Here is a 20,255-nt window from a genome sequence, read left to right as displayed (position 1 = left end):
GTCTCACACATGCATATACTCCCCTATTATCCGTAATGAGATAGCAATCTCTTCCAGTCTTGTCTGAGGACTCTTGGAGTAGGTATTTTGACATTCTGTTTCATTGTCGTTCTGAAAGCTCCTAACTCTACAGAAGACCTGTTCAGTTAATTCTAGGGCAAGCTGAGGAAGGTTGAGATAGGTACATGCCTCTTTCTCTCAACACATGAGCACAGCACAACCTATTTTCCTTTACACTTTCTATTCCACAAGATTTGTGAGAAAATAATAAATTGTTGTCCTTAGTTAATGGCAGTGAATACATGCATGCTTAGAAAAGTTATTACTAGTCCAATGGTAGATATGGTTGTTCTCGTTTTCCATGTAGCTGTCTGCAGAAGAAAATCGATACCTCCACTGCTGTTCACATAATGGTAAAGAAGTAATTATGTGAAGTTGTTGACAGGATGATTCACAGCGAGCTGGTGGGCACCAGCTTCAGCTAAACCACCTTCAGCTAAATTCTGCATGGACGTCTGCTAGTAAAACAGTCTCTGATCTGTTTGACTTACCATGACAGGCTGTAAACGCCAGCAATTCAGGAGCTGATTCAAAAGACGATCAGTAGTTCAGGCAGTTGGAGGGAGATGCACAACAGAATGGATTAAGCTCGCCAGCTAACCCCCCCACTTAGAAGTGGATGGAAGACAAAAATAATTTGTTCTCTTCCTCAGTGCTAAATTGATACAGAGCACTTATCTCCATTTAAATACATCAGATTTAAATATATAATTTAAAATAATTTTTTATGATTTTTACAGAACTTTCAGATATCTCATTTATAAAAATGGGCTTTAAATGGTAATAATTTAGTTAAAATGACAGACTTATGTTGAAGTATAGTTATTGGTTTTTCATGAACCAAGCTGTTTTAGCAATCAATAGGCACATGAGACTGAAGACTCTAGTTAAGCAACAGTGTTAAGGGTCTAATGACAGCTGTCTAGCAGAAATCAGTGGGATTACCTCTGTTTCTAAGTGTACAGCTAGTGAGGAGTCTGACACAGAACCAATTAAAATTCAGGGCGATCATTTCATTGATTTTTTTAATAAGTCTTTCAGTGCTTTGCTAAACAGGAGGACTCAGTACCCATAACTTGGTTTGCAACTCAGGAGTAACTACTTCCTGTTATTAAATTCTTACTTGTCATCATGTTCCACCATTGATAACTTATTGGGAGATCATTATTGACATTCCATACTGTATTTTGCCGCATCTTGTTCAAACTTTTCAAAATGTCCATCTAACTTGTGATTTTGTTATTGCATCTGCAGCCCAACTCACTTTATTGAGATGTGAGCCTTGCCAAAACCTTGTCTGTACATGAAAAATTGCTTCCCTAAAGTCTGAAATAATTACCAGCTGCGTCTTCTAAAATTCACGCAGGCTACTATTCATCATTATTCAACCTGGACTTTGGATTATTGCACTTTGTGTTTTTATGCCTATCTTTCTAAGTCTTTAAAGTTCAGCCTATTTTGCAAGTCATTGGATTTTGTGAAAATGATGAAAATCAAATGATCTTTTTGAAAAGAGTTTAAATTATTTGAGTTTTCCGATCAAAAAGTATTGGTCTGGATACATACTTGTGGCATACAAATTCATTTAAGAAAGGTCTTCTTAATAAACATAAGAAATTTGTGACTGTGGACATGGTTATAGGGGGTGTGTGTGTGTGTGTGGATGGTGTAGGATGTGATGAGCAGGCCTGATAGGATGGTGCCTAGTGCTAGGCGTAGGATGGGGCTGGTGATTAGTGAGTTGTTTTCGTTGGTTGGGGTTGTTGGGGAGATTCGGGTGAATCCTGCTTGGACTAGGGATGTCATGCGAAGGCTGTAAGTTGCTGTAAAGGATGTGGCTAGGAGGGTCAGGGTGAGTGCTCACGTGTTTAAGAGGTGTTTAGGTTTTCAATGGTTAAGTCTTTTGAGTAGAATCCTGCTCAGAAGGGGGTTCCCATCAGTGCTAGCTTGCCGATGGTTAAGCAAGACGTGGTTGTTGGTAGTGTTTTTTGCAGGCCTCCTATTTTTCGGATGTCTTGCTCTCCGGCTAGATTGTGGATGATTGAACCGGAGCAAAGGAATAGTATGGCTTTAAAAAATGCATGTGTTGAGATGTGAAGGAAGGCTAGTTGGGGGAGGTTTAGTCCAACGGCGACTATTTTTAGGCCTAGTTGGCTAGATGTAGAGAAGGCGATGATTTTTTTGATGTCGTTTTGGGTCAGAGCACATGTAGCGGCAAACAGCGTGGAGAGGGCGCCTAGACATAGGCACATGGTTCGGGCAGCTTGGTTGTTGGATAGTATGGCATGGGTTCGGATGAGTAGGAAGATTCCGGCTACTACTATGGTGCTGGAGTGGAGTAGGGCAGAGACGGGGGTGGGGCCCTCTATGGCAGCTGGGAGTCAGGGGCGTAGGCCGAATTGGGCTGACTTCCCTGTGGCTGCCAAGATTAGGCCCAGGAGGGGGAGTATTGGGGTATGTGTGTGGGAAAAGGTTTGTTGGATTTCTCAGGTGTTTAGGGTGGATGCTATTCATGCTATGCTGATGATGAGGCCAATGTCTCCGATTCGGTTGTAGAGTACAGCTTGCAGAGCAGCTTTATTGGCTTTTGCTCGTCCATGCCATCATCCAATTAATAGAAATGACATGATTCCCAGTCCTCCTCAGCCTACGAATAGGAGGAATATGTTGTTGGCGAGGGTTAAGGTTAGTATGGCGATCAGGAAGATGGATAGGTAGGAGAAGAATTTTGTGGTGTTTGGTTCTGAGGCTATGTATCATGTTGCGAATTGTAGAATAGATCAGGTTACAAATAGTGCGATGGGGAAGAATATGATTGAGTATTGGTCTATTTTTAGACTAATTGGGATTTTAAAGTTTGTGGTGAATTTTCATTCTCAGCAGGTGGTAATGCTTTCTGTGTTTGAGTATATAAAGAGTACTATGGGCATTAAGCTGATTAGGAATGCTGTTTTAATGGCGTGGGTGATAATGGTTGGGGAGCTTTTTAGGGTTTTTGTTAGGAGGGGTAGTATTATGGGGGTTAAGGTGAGTGTGAGTGTAGGGATTATGGAGGTGCTTAGGAGTAGTGTGGTTCCCATTGCTTTTACTTGGATTTGCACCAAGGTGGTTGGTTCCCAAGACCAGTGGATTGCTACTATCCTTTAAAAGCAAGGGGGCTGAGGTTTTAAACTCAGATGCAAGAATGAGCAGTTCTTGCTGGTTGAACTCCCCCTCGGCGAGCAAGAAGGGTTTAACTTCTATTTCCAGGATCACAACCTGACGTTTGGGTTTAAACTATGCTTGCAATTGGGGGATACCGGATATAAGATCAGGTTTAAAGATGAGTAGGATCAGGGGGAGGATGTGTAGGGTTATTAAGAGATGTTCTCGTGTGTTGGAGTTTTGTAGGCAGGTAGTGTGGGTTGGGGTAGTTCCTCGCTGGGTTGTGAAGGAGGAGGTAGAGGGTGTATGAGGCGGTTATTAGGGTCGCTGTCCCGGCGAGAAGAATTGTTGGAGTGGATCAGTTGAATAGCGCAGTTATGATGGTTAGTTCTGCTATTAGGTTGGTGGCGGGAGGTAGTGCTATGTTTGTGAGGTTTGCCAGTAGCCATCGAGTTGCTATTAATGGGAGGAGAGGTTGGAGACCTCATGTCATTAAGAGGACTCGGCTGTGTGTTCGTTCGTAGTTGGTATTGGCTAAACAGAATAGTATTGAGGAGGTTAAGCCGTGGGACACTATGAGGATTATTGCCCCTGAAAATGACCAGGGGGTTTGGATTACGCTAGCTGCAATTACGAGTCCTATATGGCTTACAGATGAGTAGGCGATGAGTGATTTCAGGTCAATTTGTCGCAGACAAATTGAGCTAGTTATTCGTGCCCCCCACAATGCTAGGGCAATGAATGGGTAGTGTAGGTGGTTTAGGAGTTCTTTGTATGTGAAATAAGGTTCTTTGTATAGTGCCGTATCCCCCTAGTTTTAGGAGGAGGGCTGCGAGTAGCATGGATCCTGCGATTGGAGCTTCTACGTGGGCTTTAGGGAGTCACAGGTGAAGTCCATAGAGGGGTGCTTTTACCATGAACGCTAGGAGTAGGGCCAGGGTTGATAGGAGGCCTGTTCATGAGTGGGGTATGGTGGGGTGATTGAGCTTTATTATTAGGAGGTGGAGGGTGCCAGTTTCTGAGTGTAGGGCTAGGATTGTGATTAGCAGTGGCAGGGAGCTGATGAGGGTGTAAAATAGTAAGTAGATGCCTGCACTTAGGCGGTCTGGTTGGTTTCCCCATCGAGTGATTAGGGCTAGGGTTGGGATTAGGGTTGCTTCGAATGAGATGTAGAATAGCATGAGTTCTGTGGCTGAAAATGCCAGGATAATAAGGGGTTGGGTGAGGGTTAGGTTAGGAAGATTCATTTTCGTGGGGGTGGGTTCATGTTGGAGGTGATTTTGGGATGCTAGGACTATGAGGGGCAGTAATCAGCAGGTGAGTGTTAGGAGGGGGGAGGAAATTTGGTCTATGCCTGTTCATTGAGTTAGGGCTTTGTTTGGGTAGTAGGTTGGGAGGAGTCAGTGTAGGCTGAGGAGGGCAATTAATAGGCTATGGGCCGTGGCGTTAATTCATAGGAATTTGGTTGGGGATAGGAGAGCTGTTGGGGGTAGCAGGAGGGTTGGGAGGAGGATTTTTAACATTGGAGGAGGTTTAGGTTGTGTAGGTGATCGGAACCGTGAGTGCGGGTTGAGGCTACTAGTATGGCTAAGCCCGTACCAGCTTCGCAAGCCGAGAATGTTAGTATGAGGATTGGTGTTAGGGCGAGTGATGCTGTTTGGTTTTCAATGGGGAGTGCTGATAGGGCGATGTATAGGGATAATATTATGCTTTCTAAACATAGTAGGGCGGAGATTAGGTGGGTGCGGTGGAGAGTGAGGCCTAGGCTGCTTAGGGCGAAGGCTGAGCAGTAGCTTAGGTATATAGGGGGCGTGTACAAAGTCATAGTGTAGGGCTATGGTTTGTTGAGTCGAAATGAACTGTCTTGATTAGACTAACTTTCTGTTATTCTGCTCATTCTAGGCCCCCTTGAAGTCATTCATAGATTAGTCCTAGTGTGAGTAGAATAATGATTAGTAGGGTTCAGGTTAGGGTGGTGATGGGGGATTGTAGTTGGGTGGCTCATGGTAGGGGGGGAGTAGGAGTGCAATTTCTAGGTCAAATAAGAGGAATAGGATTGCTACTGAGGAAGAATGGGATTGAGAATGGCAGTCGAGCTGACCCTAGGGGGTCAAATCCACACTCATATGGGGATAGTTTTTCTGAGTCTGGGGCTGTTTGGGCTAGTCAGAAGTTTAGGGAGATTAGGATGATGCTCAGGGTGAGGGATAGTATGAGTATGAAAAGGATTATGTTTATTGCTCTCCTCTGGGGTTATACCAGATTTTAGAGATTGGAAGTCAATTGTAATTAATATACTAGGGGAGCAGGATCCTCATCAGTAGATAGTTATATATAGGAATAATCAAATGACATCTACGAAGTGTCAATATCAGGCTGCGGCTTCGAATCCAAAGCGGTGCCTTGGTGTAAAGTGGAAGTTGATCAGTCGTAACAGGCAGACTAGGAGGAAGGAGGATCCGATGATTACGTGTAGGCCATGGAACCCTGTAGCGATGAAGAAGGTTGAGCCGTATACGCTGTCGGCAATTGAGAATGGGGCTTCGTAGTACTCTATGGCTTGAAGGATTGTGAAGTAGGTTCCTAAGAGGACGGTCAGGCTCAGAGCTTGGATTGCTTGTTTACGGCCCCCCTCGGTGATGCTGTGGTGGGCTCATGTGACGGTAACCCCTGATGCTAGTAGAATGGCTGTGTTAAGTAGGGGTACTTCTATGGGGTTTATGGGTTTGATTCCTGTGGGGGGTCATTGTCCTCCTAGCTCTGGTGTGGGGGCTAGGCTTGAGTGGAAGAAGGCTCAGAGGAAGCCCAGGAAGAAGGATACTTCTGATGGGATGAACAGGATTATTCCGTATCGGAGGCTCTTTTGTACTGGGAGTGTGTGGTGGCCTTGGAATGTACTTTCTCGGATAATGTCTCGTCATCATTGGAGTATTCCAAGGATTATGGAGATTAGGCCTAAGGCCAGGGGCTGGGGGGAGTTGTAGTGAAATCACATGGCCAGTCCTGAGGTAGTGAGGAGGGCGGCAGCGGCTCCGGAAATTGGTCAGGGGCTGGGGTCTACTATGTGGAAGGGGTGTGCTTGGTGGGCCATTAGATGTTTTCTTGTAAGTATAAGCTTAGTAGGAGAACGAAGACGTATGCTTGGATTATAGCTACTGCTGCTTCTAGAATGGTGAGTAGCAGAAGGACTAGCACGGTTAGAGCGGAGACTGCGGGTGGGTATGATGGGAAGAAGGGTGGCGGTGGCTGTGGGAATGAGTTGGATGAGTAGGTGTCCTGCTGTTAGGTTTGCTGTAAGTCGGACTCCAAGTGCTAGTGGGCGGATAAGTAGGCTTGTAGTTTCAATTATAATTGAGGCGGGGATAAGCGGGGTGGGGGTGCCTTCGGGCAGTAGGTGTCCTAGGGAGACTGTGGGTTGGTTTCGTAATCCTGTGAGGAGGGTGGCGAGTCAGAGCGGGAAGGCTAGTGCTATGTTTATGGATAGTTGGGTAGTGGGGGTGAATGTGTATGGTAGTAGGCCTAGGAGGTTGATTGTAAGGAGTAGTATTATTAGGGATGTGAGGATTAGCGCTCATTTGTGGCCCTTTTTGTCTAGGGGTATTATTAGTTGTTTTGTGATTAGGTGAATTAGTCACGATTGAAGGGTGGTGAGGCGGTTCTTGATTCATCGGTTGTCGGGGGAGGGGAATAATAGGGTGGGAAAGAGAATAGAGAGGAGGGCTAAGGGTATGCCTATTAAATAGGGGCTTGAGAATTGGTCAAAGAAGCTTAGGCTCATGGTCAGGTTCAGGGGGTGGATTTGTCAGGGACGTTGGTTTTGTTTGGGGGGGTGGTTGATGGGGGTGAATGGTAGGCGTTTAGGTTGGATGATTAGCGAGAAGATCGTTCAGGTGGCAAGCATGGTTAGGAATCATGGATTTGGGTTTAGTTGGGGCATGTCATTAAGGAGGGGTGGGTTGTCCTCTTTCCCTAGCTTAAAAGGCTAGTGCTGGTACATAGCTTCTCAATGATTAGGATGATAGGAGTGTGGATCAGCGTTCGAAATGGGCTAGGGGGGTTGATTCTACCACGATTGGTATGCAGCTATGGTTGGCTCCACAGATCTCTGAGCATTGGCCGTAGGAGATGCCCGGTCGGGTTGTGATGAAGGATGTTTGGTTAAGTCGTCCTGGGATTGCGTCAATCTTTACCCCCAGGGATGGGACAGCCCATGAGTGGAGTACGTCGTTGGCGGCGATGATGATACGGATGGGGGATTCCATTGGGATTACAATGTGATGGTCTACTTCTAGTAGTCAGAAGTGCCCTGGAGGGAGTTCTGTGGTTGGGATTATGTAGGAGTCGAATATTAGGTCTTTGAAGTCTGTGTATTCATAGGCTCAATACCATTGGTGTCCGATGGCTTTCAGAGTTAAATCGGGCTCGTCAATTTCGTCTATTATGTATAGAATTTGTAGAGATGGTAGGGCGCGAGTAGGATGAGGACGGTGGCGGGTAGGATTGTTCAGATGAGTTCTACTTCTTGTGCATCTACGGTGTTGGAGGATAGTTTTTCTGCTAGTATAAGTGTCAGCAAACGGAGAACTAGGCTGCAGATTGCGAGTGCAACTATTAGGGCGTGGTCGTGGAATTCTACGAGTTCTTCTATGATCGGCGAGGAGGCGTCTTGGAATCTGAGTTGGGATTGGTTGGCCATGGTAGGGGTGTACATTTAGCTTTGACAAAGCTGTGTAATGGGTTTACTAACACTCCGTAAGAAAGAAGCATGAGTGGTTTGATGCAGTTGGCTTGAAACCGGCGTGTGAGGGTTCGATTCCTTCCTTTCTTGGGTCTGGACGAAGGTTGGTTCTTCAAAGGTGTGATAGGGGGGTGGGCAGCCATACATTCACTCGATGTTGGTAGCGGTTAATTCTGCTTGGAGGACTTTTCGTTGTGCTGCAAATGCCTCTCAGATGATGAATATTAGTAAGATTACGGCTGTTATTGAAATGAGGGAGCCAACAGAGGATAGGGTGTTTCATAGGGTGTAGGCGTCGGGGTAGTCTGAGTAACGTCGTGGTATGCCGGCTAGGCCTAGGAAGTGTTGGGGGAAGAATGTTAGGTTTACGCCTGTGAATATAATTCCGAAGTGGGTTTTAGATCATGTGGGGTGGAGGGTGTATCCAGTAAATAGTGGGAATCGGTGGGTAAATCCAGCTAGGATGGCAAATACAGCTCCTATTGAGAGGATGTAATGAAAGCGGGCAACTACATAGTATGTGTCGTGTAAGACAATGTCTAATGAGGAGTTTGCTAGTACAATACCTGTTAGTCCTCCAATTGTGAAGAGGAAGATGAAGCCCAAGGCTCACAGTATCGGTGGATCTCATTTGATGGTGCCTCCGTGTAGCGTGGCTAGTCAGCTGAATACCTGAATGCCGGTTGGGATGGCGATGATTATAGTGGCGGAGATGAAGTATACTCGGGTGTCTACGTCTATTCCTACAGTGAATATGCGGTGGGCTCGTACGATAAAGCCCAGGAATCTAATCGATAGTACAGCTCAGACTATTCCTATGTAGCCGAATGGTTCTTTTTTGCCTGCGTAATACGTTACAACGTGTGAGATGATTCCAAAGTCGGGAAGGATTAAGATGTAAACTTCTGGGTGGCCAAAGAATCAGAACAGGTGCAGACAATAAAGGCTTCTGTCATCACTCAGGTTGGTGGGAGTGGGCGTCTTATATCCCTCCTTTTCATCCCTCCAAAAAGTAGGTGAAGTGAAGCTTTCCCTGGAGTGTGAAATCCCTTAGTGTGTCAGAGGAACTGCCTCTTTGCTGTACTTTGCCCTGAGGCACAAGGAAGACCGCAGCTGAATGCTAGGACTGCTCTGGAGGGGGAGGGATGTGTTGAAAAACTGCCCAGAAGAAGCTCTGCATCCCTGTTCCACAGATAGCTGGAACAGGCCTGAAGGGAGGATTGCAGAATTCAAGGAGTGAGTGCTAATGCATTAAAGTATTCCCCCCCCCCCCCAACAGCATGTTCTTTAGGTAAGCACTTGGTTTGGGACACACTGCCTGCTGCCGTGCCCTCATACTGCAGCTGGTGTCTCCACTGGAAAGGCTGATGGGTCGCCTAAATCTGGGAACTTAGTACACCAATGAAGTCCTCCTGTATGGCAGTAAGAGAGGGAGACACTGATAATCAAAAGCACACTGACACCTTGCTGTGCCCTGCTTTTGTCTGTCCCGTGGCTGAGCAGGTGATCCCTGTGCCACTGGAGGAGAGGAAATACAAGGCCATGAATCAGTTTGGAGAAGGCGAGCAGGCCAAGATCTGCCTTGACGTCATGCAGAAGACAGGAGCTCACCTGGAGCTGTCTCTCGCAAAGGACCAGGGCCTTTCGATCGTGGTCTCTGGCAAGCCGGAAGCAGTCACGAAGGCTCGGAAGCAGATTGTCGCTCGACTGCAGACTCAGGTGAGGGCATCTAACTGTTTCTGCCTTCATCTTTGCTCTTCCCCAAGACTCGCAAATGCTTTGAGACCCTTGGGCCCGTGTGCTTGTAAGCCAAAGAGGTACGTTGTTACATGACTAATTCAGCTTCGCCATACGTTTTCAAAGCACCCAATTGGCACTTTGGAATGGGAATGAGGCTTAAAATAGGGTTCCAAGTTAATTACAGGCCGTGGTGTTGCATGAAGCGTGGAGTCTGCGATCTCTGGAACATTTGAGTTGCAACCAGTGACTTTGTGCTGAGGTGCTGGTGCAGGAGCCTCACACACAAAGCTAGTAGTGTGTGAGAACGGGACTGTGCTTTTCCTGAAGTCCTTCAGAGGAGAACGTGGAAGGCTGGGAGAAAGAAAAGTAGAGAAAAGGAAGTCCTGCCAAAAGCCAAAAGCTTTGGGTCAGGGTTCTGCCTTGTGTAACTCAAGGCACACTGGTAAGGAGCCACAACCCTGTTGTTTCGGTTGCTTCAGTCCTCTAGGTTCTGATCTCTTACCTTAAGGTTCTTGAGCTCATAGTCAAGGTGGTAGCTCTTGTTAGGATGTTTCGCAGCCAGGTGTTGCAGTGTGTTTTAAAGTATAACGCCAAAGGTAGGTAATGCGGTGTTAATACCATGTCTGCTTAGTGCTGTTCAGCCCCTGTGTCATACCCTGCCAGAGGAAAGAGAAAGGAACAAAACCCTACATCCACAATGTGCATCTGAAAAATCAGTTCAGGTTGTGCTGCCACAGATCCATGAGGCACTGTTCTCAAATATACCTCCTACTGCCCTGGCCCCAGGTCTGGAAGGTGTGTCTGTATTCCAGCTTCTCTTAGGCTTGGCTGGCTTCAGGACAGGAACACAGAGCTGAAAAGTCACACCGAGTGATCTTTTCTTCATCTTTTGTTTTTCCATTATAGCTTGAATTTTCATTGTCTAATTGCTGTTAGTGGTTACCTAATCACAGGGATCAGGAGCACGATAGCAGTCATCAGCTACCAGACCTGTACAAACTCCGTGAGAAGGGAAGAAGTCAGGAAGCCCTTGTATAGACCAGCCCCTTAATGGTAGATTGAGAAGGACCCCTTTTGCATGTGGGGCCTTCTAGAAGCAGTCCCAGGAGCCGCATGTGCTACACTTGAAGACACCTTAGCACTTAAGCAGCGGTAAGCATCTGCTAGCTGCCTGCCTCCTGCAGTAGGTTTCTGGTGTTGAATTTCTCTTTCCTAGGAGTCATACTGTATGCCTTGTTCTCTGTAGCCTTGGCAGCAGAAGTCAGAGTTCCGATAAACTCCAGCTGTGCGCTGTCATCTCAGTTGTTGTCTGGTGTCTTACACTGGAGGAGAGGCACCTCCTCGTCTGTGTCGGAAGGCCTTTGCTAATGCAGAGTACTGCTCCTGTGCAAACAGAAGGGTTTTGAGGGAAAGGTGGGGTTTATACTCCTGGCACGGAGGCGCTGTAGATCAACTGGTACAGTGTCAGCCCTCAGACAGAATGTGCTGGGAAGGCGTTGTGTTTGCTCTGAGGAGCAGTACCACTGAGCAGCGTCTACCTTGCTTTCCCTGGCTCTGTTCCTGTGGATCTGCCAGTGCAGGCAAGGCTTTTCACAGATGCTTGGTTCTTCTGCTGCAGGCTTCAGCAACAGTTGCCATCCCCAAGGAGCACCACCGTTTTGTCGTTGGAAAGAAGGGTGAGAAGCTGCAGGACCTGAAGCTCAAAACTGCAACCAAAATGCAGGTCCCCCGCCCAGATGACCCCAGCAACCAGATCAAGATCAGCGGCACTAAAGAAGGGATTGAGAAGGCCCGGCACGAGATCCTGCTTATCTCCGCTGAGCAGGTCCCTCAGTACTGTGATCTCTCTCATGGCATTGGCTGGTCAGCCATTTTGCTTCCCCGTGGTGTAGTCGGAGTTTGCAGCCACCGTGGCTACAGTCAGTGGCTAACGTTAGCCTGAACGGAGACGTATACTGTGCCACTCGCTGGCTGTGTGAGCACCGCTGCCAGGTCCTGAAACTTCTTGTGCTGCGTTTTGTCCGTCTCTGAAGCCAAAACAAGCATTTGAGAGTTGAAGCGACGCGTCTTAGGTGCCAGCTGAGATAAGGCAGGAGATCACAGGGGTGAATATCGTAAAGAAGGAGCAGCAGCAGCAGCAACCATATTTGTAGATTGAAAGAGGTGGAGATCTACAAGCCCGCAAACTGAGAAGGTTGCTTGAGCCAGAGCGTCAGGCAGGACACCCCTGGGAACTTAGCTGTGCCTGGCAGAGACTGTAATATAGAGGGCAGTTCCCACCAAGGTCTGTTGTGGGCTCTTCCAGGATAAGCGTGCCGTGGAGCAGCTGGACGTGGAGAAAGGGTACCACCCTTTCATTGCTGGCCCTTACAACAAGCTGGTGAGGGAGCTCATGCAGGACACAGGGACGCGCATCAACATTCCTCCACCCAGTGTCAACAAGACAGAGATAGTCTTCACCGGAGAAAAGGAGCAACTAGCCCAGGCTGTGGCTCGAGTTAAGAAGATCTATGAGGAGAAGGTACGGATGGTCCATAAAGCTTCCCACCTTCCCCTGGCACCTGCTCCTAGGCACTCTTCCCTTCTTGTTCTACTTTTGTGCATCCCTCTGTTGCATCTGGCTCAGCAGCCCTTGCAGTACATGACCCCGAATCCTACCGTTTCCTCACTTGGCAGAGTGGGAGCTGGGCTGATGCTATCAGGGAGGTGACAGATTTCTCGCTTTTCTGTATCGTGGGACTTAGCAGGCCACCAAGAGCTCCCCTGGCTCTTGTTCACACCGGTGCTACTAAGGAAGGAAAGAAGTGTGAAGTCTACAGCGGTGGCCAGCTGACAGTATCAAAGTTGCTACCTAAGTAGAAGTTGCTGAAGAGTGAATGTCACTCTTTCAGTTTATTTCCCACAGCCAACGCTGCTGTGAATATCCTTGTTGTGGGTTGCTGGGCTGTTTGTCCTCGTGGTTAGGTCTGTATTTGTAGCAGTCTGGATTTCAGCAATCGGCTTATAGCCTGCACAGTGTTGCATCACAGCACTGCCTGGGAGACGGCTGGGAGTTGAACCCTGTTGTCCAACGGGGGGACGGGGACGACGACAACGACATGCCTGTGTGTGCGTGTGGTCTCTTCCATGCCGTGTCCCAGGGAGCTTGACACAGCATGCTAGTTTTGTACTTCCCCTGTGAATTTTTGAGCACAAGGCTTTCTGTAGGCAGGGGCCCAAGGGGTGCTAGGGTACTGCCGAGCCACTGTGCTCAGCTTGGCTTTGCTCTTTGCTGGGCGCAGAGTTTGACTGCATCTTGTGCCTCTTCCTGTCGCTCTTGTCCTTCCCCGCCTCAGTGTCTCTGCCCCTACAGAAAAAGAAGACTACTACTATTGCAGTGGAGGTGAAAAAGTCTCAGCACAAGTATGTCATCGGCCCCAAGGGGAATTCCCTGCAGGAGATCTTGGAGAAGACTGGAGTCTCTATCGAGATCCCACCCACTGAGAGTAGCTCGGAGACGGTGATACTGCGAGGCGAGCCTGAAAAACAACTCGGGCAAGCATTGACTGAAGTCTATGCAAAGGTACTGACAAGATGGGCTAGGCCTCCTTTGAAGGTCCCATGAAGATACATTTGTGAGCACTGACAGGTGTAGCGGGGCTGCTCTCTCTTGGGCCATTAGAGGTGCAGCTTAGAAGTCAATACCGGAGGTGCAGCATGGGAATTGGAACTGAATTGTTGGGAAGGCCTCTTCCAGTTTGTCCATCAAACAGCTTCTCTGTTTTTCTGTCTCTCAGGCCAACAGTTTTACCGTCTCCTCGGTCTCTGCCCCCTCTTGGCTTCATCGTTTCATGATTGGAAAGAAAGGACAGAACCTGGCCAAAATAACTCAGCAGGTGCCAAAGGTATGGATGAGCTGGTTAGCTTAGCACCCCCGGCGTGGAAAAAGGTTTAGTCCAGATCACTCGTCACGGGAGAGAGAGGTGTATTCTAGCGTGGGTAAAACCAGGGGGAAATGACACAGATCTTTGCTGTTCAAGGGAACCCTCTCTTTTACTGCTGCAAACACTGCTCATCCTATGTTGTTGTCATGGGTTGAGCCCTTCCAAGGAAGCTTTATGTGGTGCTGTTTTGAGAACTGATGTAGTAGGATACCTGGAAATGGCGAGTGCAGCAAGGCTTCTCCCTGGTGAGTTAGACGGTATCTAGATAAAGGCTAGATGAGTAAACTTCTCCAAAGCCCTTGCAGAAACCGGGACAGCACCAGAGCCTTGGGCTCTAGGCACTGCCATATGGCCGAAATTGTTAAGTTACTGACTTGTAAAATTGTGGGGATTTTGTTTGGGCTTTTTGGGAAGGAGCACATCTCTCAGTGGCAGGGACCGATGGTGTAAGCCTGACCAAGAGCATTGGCCTGGCTTGGATCTTGGCAAATTCTTAAGAGATTCATTGTCTTTCACCTCAAGGTTCACATCAAATTCACTGGAGGAGAGGATAACATCACTTTGGAAGGACCTACAGAAGATGTGCATGTGGCTCAGGAACAGATTGAAGCCATGGTCAAGGAACTGGTGAGCTGGAGTTACTAGCTCCAGGAAGAAACTGGGGGAAGAAGGGGCAACAGAGCAGAGGTGATGAGGTGTTTGTCACATCCCTATGATGTCTTGACGTGCTTAATCGAACTTGCAGAAGACAAATTGTGTGGCAGGTGGATGACACCCCTTGGTTATGAAACTCATCCATAGCATTCTTGAAAAGTCAGCATTAATTTTTTTGGTGCAGAGAAGGAAGGGTTCTCTTTGTTATAGCCGGAGAGGCACATAAGTAAGTCTTTTCAATGTTTCATGAGCACAGTGCTCTCTTCTCAAAGCAGAGGAATGCTTGTGCTCTGCTTAATAGCAGAAGTGCTTGGAGCTGACCGCTGGTGAGTCAGTGCCAATACTTGGCAGTAGGCAGTTACTTAGGGCACGAGACAGAAGCGGTGGCCTGTCCTACCTGGCCCTATATAATATAATATATAATATTGTACATACATATATATATATATATATATAAAAATAGAATTCTTTTTAGATCAACGGGATGGATTACGCAATAATCAAGGTTGACCACCAATTCCACCGACACCTCATTGGCAAGAACGGAGCTAACAGTAAGTGGAGTGCCTTTCTAGTCCTTCCCATGCTCACGCTCTTCGTGTTTAGTAGATGGTATCAGGGGCTCTGTAGCTCACCCAGTGTGCTGTCTCCATCACATTTCCTCTGCTTTTCTGGAGTGGTGGTGGCACAAGGAGAGAAATGGGCCGTGAGGCCTTGCGATGGCTTTAACGTGTGAAAGTACCTTGGGAGCCTGAACAGTAGTGGAATTACTTTGATGTGTCCTGGAGGAAGTTGGTTTTTTTTTGTCCCCACACGTTGCTCTGTGCGAATGACATTTTAGCAGCCAGTTGTGGGTGGTGGAAATCTGCTTGGTGAGCTTCTCCCTGTAGAGGAATGAAGGTGGTGGGTTGATTTGCACTGATAACATGCAGCTGTGGCCTTGCCTCAGAGGCAGTGGGTTGATTGACATGGACGATGTGCAGGTGTAGCTGGTTCCCGCTAAGTGGTTAAATAGCCCTGTGGCTTGTGGGAGAGGGTGTCAGATGGAGGAGGAGCAGTGTGAAGAGGAAATGAAGCCCAAGGCTCACAGTATCGGTGGGTCTTTTTTGATGGTGCATCCGTGTAGTGTGGCTATTCAGCTGAATACCTTAATGCCGGTTGGGTTGGCGATGATTATAGTGGCGGAGATGAAGTATGCTCGGGTGTCTACATCTGTTCCTACAGTGAATATGCGGTGGGCTCGTACGATAAAGCCCAGGAATCCAATCGATAGTATAGCTCAGACTTTTCCTATGTAGCCGAATGGTTCTTTTTTGCCTGCATAATACGTTACAACGTGTGAGATGATTCCAAAGCCGAGAAGGATTAAGATGTAAACTTCTGGGTGGCCAAAGAATCAGAACAGGTGCTGGTAGAGAATGGGGTCTCCTCCTCCGGCGGGGTCAAAGAATGTAGTGTTTAGGTTTCAGTCGGTCAGTAGTATGGTGATGCCGGCAGCCAGGACTGGAAGTGAGAGCAATGGGAGTACGGCGGTGATGAGTACGGATCATACGAATAGGGGAGTTTGATAGTGCGATAAGGCAGGAGGTTTTACGTTAATGGCTGTTGTGTTAAAGTTGATGGCCCCTAAGATGGAAGACACACCTGCGAGGTGTAGGGAGAAGATGGCTAGGTCTACTGAGGCGCCAGCATGGGCTAGGTTGCCTGCTAGGGGTGGGTATACGGTTCATCCTGTTCCGACTCCAGCTTCTACTGTGGAGGACGCTAGGAGCAGTAGGAAGGACGGAGGAAGTAGTCAGAAACTTATGTTGTTTATGCGGGGGAATGCTATGTCTGGGGCTCCAAGTATAAGGGGGACTAGTCAGTTTCCAAACCCTTCAATTTTAATGGGTATAACTAGGAAGAAGATTATTACGAAGGCATGGGCGGTGATGATAACATTGTAGATTTGGTCGTCTCTTAGGAGAGTTCCTGGTTGGCCAAGTTCTGCTCGAATAAGGCGGCTGAGGGCGGTACCGGCTATGCCTGCCCATGCTCCGAAGAGTAGGTATAGGGTGCCAATGTCTTTGTGGTTTGTTGAAAATAGTCATCGGTTGATGAAGGTCACGGGTAAGATGGATGAGTGTTTAGGCGTTAGGCTGTAGTCCTTTTTACAGAGGTTTAATTCCTCTTCTTATCGACTCTGTGGTGAAGTTCATGTTGAGTTGCAAACTCATTGATGTACACTGAGAGTGTGCCGGAGTCTGGTAGACAGAAGCTTGTTGGTTTGAGCGTCTAGCTGTTAATTAGAAGTTTATGGGATCGAGGCCTGTCTCTCTAGGCTTATCGCGGGGGCCCTAGCTTAATTAGAGTATCTAAGTTGCATTTAGATGGTGCAGGTTTAGTGTCTTGCGGGCTTTAGTGGTGTGGGCAGAAACTAAGAGGATTTAACTCTTATTTAAGGCTTTGAAGGCCTTCGGTTTGGTAGGCAGGTTATCCTAAGTTTCTTAGGTAATGGTCAAGCTCGCGGGAGAAAGGGGGAGAAAGAGGACTGACAGGGAAATTAAGGTAGCAATTGGTGTGCCTGTGGATTTGTTATTGTATCATTGTTTTATGAAGTTTGTAGTGTTTGGTGGGAGTGTGATTGTGGAGCAATATGCAAGGCGTAGGTAGAAAAATAAACCTAGTAGGGAGAGTATTGAAATAATTATGGCTGCGGTTGATCTCTCTTGCTTAGTTAGTTCCTGGATAATGAGTCATTTTGGTGAAAAGCCAGTGAGTGGGGGTAGGCCGGATAGGGATAGTAGTGCTAGCATCAAGGATGCATTTAGTGATGGTACTTTTGTTCAGGAGGTTATTATTGTGGATAGTTTTGATGAGTTGGTTGTGTTGAGGGCTAAGAAAATGGAGGCGGTTATTATGGAGTATAGGTAGAAGGTGGTTATTGTTAGCTTGGGGTTGTATATGAGGATGATGGTTATTCAGCCTAGGTGGGCGATTGATGAGAAAGCTAGGACTTTTCGGATTTGTGTTTGGTTAAGTCCTATTCACCCTCCGATGGCTGCGGATGCAATGGCCATGTTTGTCAGTAGGAGTGGGTTCAGTGAGCGGGCAGTTAAGAAAAGAATAGTGATGGGGGGGAGTGTTATTAACGTAGAGAGGAGTAGGGCAGTGGTTATGGGTGAGCCTTGTATGACCTCTGGAAATCAGAAGTGAAAGGGTACTAGGCCTAGTTTTATTGCGATTGCTGTAGTTAGTAGTAGGGAGGCTGTTGGGTGGGTTAGTCGGGTAATGTCTCATTGTCCGGTGAATTGTGCGTTGATTGTGCTTGAGAAGAGGATTAATGCAGAGGCGGTTGCTTGGACGAGAAAGTATTTGATTGCAGCTTCGATAGCTCGAGGGTGGTGTGATTTTGAAATGAAGGTGATAATGGCAAGGGTGTTGATTTCTAGTCCAGTCCAGGCTAGTATTCAGTGGTTGCTTGAAATTGTGATGGTTGTTCCTAGTAGAAGGCTTAAGAAGATGTTAGTTTTGTGAGGGGGCTCATTTAGTAGAGGAAGGGGTTAAACCATCATTTTTGGGGTATGGGCCCGATAGCTTTTGTTTAGCTGACCCTACTAAGAAGTAATATAAGGGGAGTATGGAGGGCTTTGATCTCTTCTGTGCAGGTTCAATTCCTGTCTTCCTAAGGTTTTGCAAGGAAATGAGAGGGTTGGTAGACCTCTGTGTTCACTTTATCATAGTGACCCTTAGACATTCAGGCACATTTCCTTATGTGGGTGTGTTTTTAAGCGGGGGGGAGACCTGCGTAGCAGATTGCTATGCTAGTGTGTCAGAGACATAGGGCTAATGTTAGTGGTAGGAAGTTTTTTCAGAGAAGGTGTATGAGTTGGTCATAACGAAATTCTGGGTACGAGGCGCGGACTCAGAGGAAGCCAGAGGAGAGGAGGAGGGTTTTTGTGGCGAGGATTATTGGGACTAGTTCGAAGGGGAGGCCTAAGGAGCTGGGGTTGATGAATAGAATGGTGGTGAGTGCGTTTATTAGTATAATGTTTGCGTACTCAGCTAGGAAGAATAAGGCGAATGGACCTGTGGCGTATTCTACATTGAAGCCCGAAACCAGTTCGGATTCTCCCTCTGTCAGATAGAATGGGGCGCCGTTGGTTTCGGCAAGGGTAGAAATGTATCATATTATCGTGAGAGGTCAGGTGGAGAAGATTAGGTATAAGGGCTCTTGGGTGTGGTAGCAAGGGTGTTTAGGCTGTCGTTTCCGCTTAGTATGATTACGGAGAGGAGGAGGATGGCCAGTGTCACTTCATATGAGATGGTCTGTGCGACTGCTCGGAGGGCGCCGATCAGGGCGTATTTGGAGTTTGAAGCTCAGCCTGATCACAAGATTGAATATACTGCTAAGCTTGATATGGCTAAAAGGAATAGTAGGCCTAAATTCAAGTCTGCGAGGGAGAAGGGCAGGGGGAGGGGAGTTCAGATGGAGGTTGCAAGAAGGAGGGCTAGTACTGGGGTCAGGGTGAAGAGCAGGGGGGAGGAGGTTGATGGTCGGATGGGTTCATTGGTAAATAGTTTTACGCCGTCTGCTGCGGGCTGTAGAAGTCCAAAGGGGCCGACAATGTTTGGGCCCTTTTGGGCTTGTATATAGCTTAGGATTTTTCCTTCTACTAATGTTAGGAAGGCTTCGGCGATTAGGACTGGAAGAGCATAGGCTGAAAACATGATAAGGTGTATTAGAGGTGTTGGTTGGGTCATGGTTGAGTTGTGGGGAGCTAGGGAGAGGATTTGAACCTCTAGTGAAAGGGCTTAAACCTTTTGCATTTGCCAGGCTTTGCTACACTAGCGGCCCTTTTTTAGGGGTTTGAGTAGGTAGTCCCTTGAGCAATTTAGTTGAGGTCATTGCTTGGGGAGAGGGGGCGTGCCTGGAAGTATTGGCCCCACCTTTCTGGTCCTTTCGTACTGGGAAGGGTTTGTCATAGATAGAAATCGACCTGGATTACTCCGGTCTGAACTCAGATCACGTAGGACTGTTAATAGTTGAACAAACGGACCCTTAATAGCGGCTGCACCATTGGGATGTCCTGATCCAACATCGAGGTTGTGAACCTCTCTGTCGATGGGGGCTCTTGGGAGAGATTGCGCTGTTATCCCTGGGGTAGCTTGGTCCATTGTTCAACCGTATTGGGTCTGGTTGCTGTTTGCACGTTGATGGGTGGTTCTTGGTTAAGATAGGTGGTCTTATTTTTGGAGGGTGTGTTTTACTCCAAGGTTGCCCCAACCGAAAAATTATAGGCCAGTGTTGTGGGCGTAGTGTGCCTGATAGGTTTAGGTTTGGTGCGTGGTGGCCATCGATTTTTTTTTTTTTTTTAAGTTCCACGGGGTCTTCTCGTCTTATGGTTTTATTCCTGCTTTTGCACAGGAAGATCAATTTCGCTGATTATCTGTAAGAGACAGTTAAGACCTTGTTTAGCCATTCATACAAGTCTCGATTTATGGGACAATTGGTTGAGCTACCTTTGCACGGTTAGGATACCGCGGCCGTTGAATGTAGTGTCACTGGGCAGGCATCACCTCCGATACTTGTCAGGCTGGAGGCTATGGTTTTGGTAAACAGTCGGGCCTTGTGTTTGCTGAGTTCCTTTTACAGATTTTAATCTTTCTAGTGGGCGCACCTGGGTTGGGTTAACAGCCTGCTAGAATGCTTGATCTTGTTGTAGTTGGGACATTAATTTTTCTGTTAATGGTATTTGGTATTAAGTTTGCGGTTGAGAGGTAGTAGATTACCTAGTTACTCATTTTAGCATTAGTTCTACTATTGATGATAGATTGACCTGCTAGTTTTGAAGGGAGTCATGTTGGTTTGGGATGTTTTCCATGGAGCTTTGACGCATTCTTTGTTGGTGGCTGCTTGAAGGCCTACAATTTTGAAAAAGTTTTTGAGTTATCCACTAGTGAAGGCTGTATTCTTTCTTAAAGGAGCTGTACCCCCTTTAAATGGCTCTTAGCTC

General features: G+C 47.3%; 1 protein-coding gene across 1 annotated transcript; it reads left to right on the top strand.

Annotated features, from left to right (window-relative positions):
* Positions 1-7,922: 7,922 nt before the first annotated feature.
* Positions 7,923-14,598, top strand: LOC308064988 (vigilin-like). The gene is made up of 6 exons (XM_080390356.1): positions 7,923-8,905; positions 9,446-9,661; positions 11,301-11,507; positions 11,988-12,203; positions 13,035-13,244; positions 13,459-14,598. Exons 2-6 carry the CDS (start codon positions 9,485-9,487, stop codon positions 13,588-13,590), a joined length of 942 nt encoding a protein of 313 aa, XP_080246482.1. The 5' UTR covers positions 7,923-8,905; positions 9,446-9,484; the 3' UTR covers positions 13,591-14,598.
* The last annotated feature ends 5,657 nt before the right edge of the window (positions 14,599-20,255 follow it).

Source organism: Falco punctatus (assembly GCF_963210335.1).
Source record: "Falco punctatus genome assembly, chromosome: 5".
Lineage (NCBI taxonomy): Eukaryota > Metazoa > Chordata > Aves > Falconiformes > Falconidae > Falco > Falco punctatus.
This window is presented reverse-complemented; position numbering and strand designations above follow the sequence as displayed.

What these genes read in the sequence shown, in the direction of transcription:
- LOC308064988 (XM_080390356.1), top strand. Translation starts at nt 9,485, where the DNA reads ATGAATCAGTTTGGAGAAGGCGAGCAGGCCAAGATCTGCCTTGACGTC. An exon ending in TGCTTATCTCCGCTGAGCAG is followed by an intron (nt 11,508 to 11,987) that starts GTCCCTCAGTAC and finishes GGGCTCTTCCAG; the next exon opens with GATAAGCGTGCCGTGGAGCA. An exon ending in AGAAGATCTATGAGGAGAAG is followed by an intron (nt 12,204 to 13,034) that starts GTACGGATGGTC and finishes CTGCCCCTACAG; the next exon opens with AAAAAGAAGACTACTACTAT.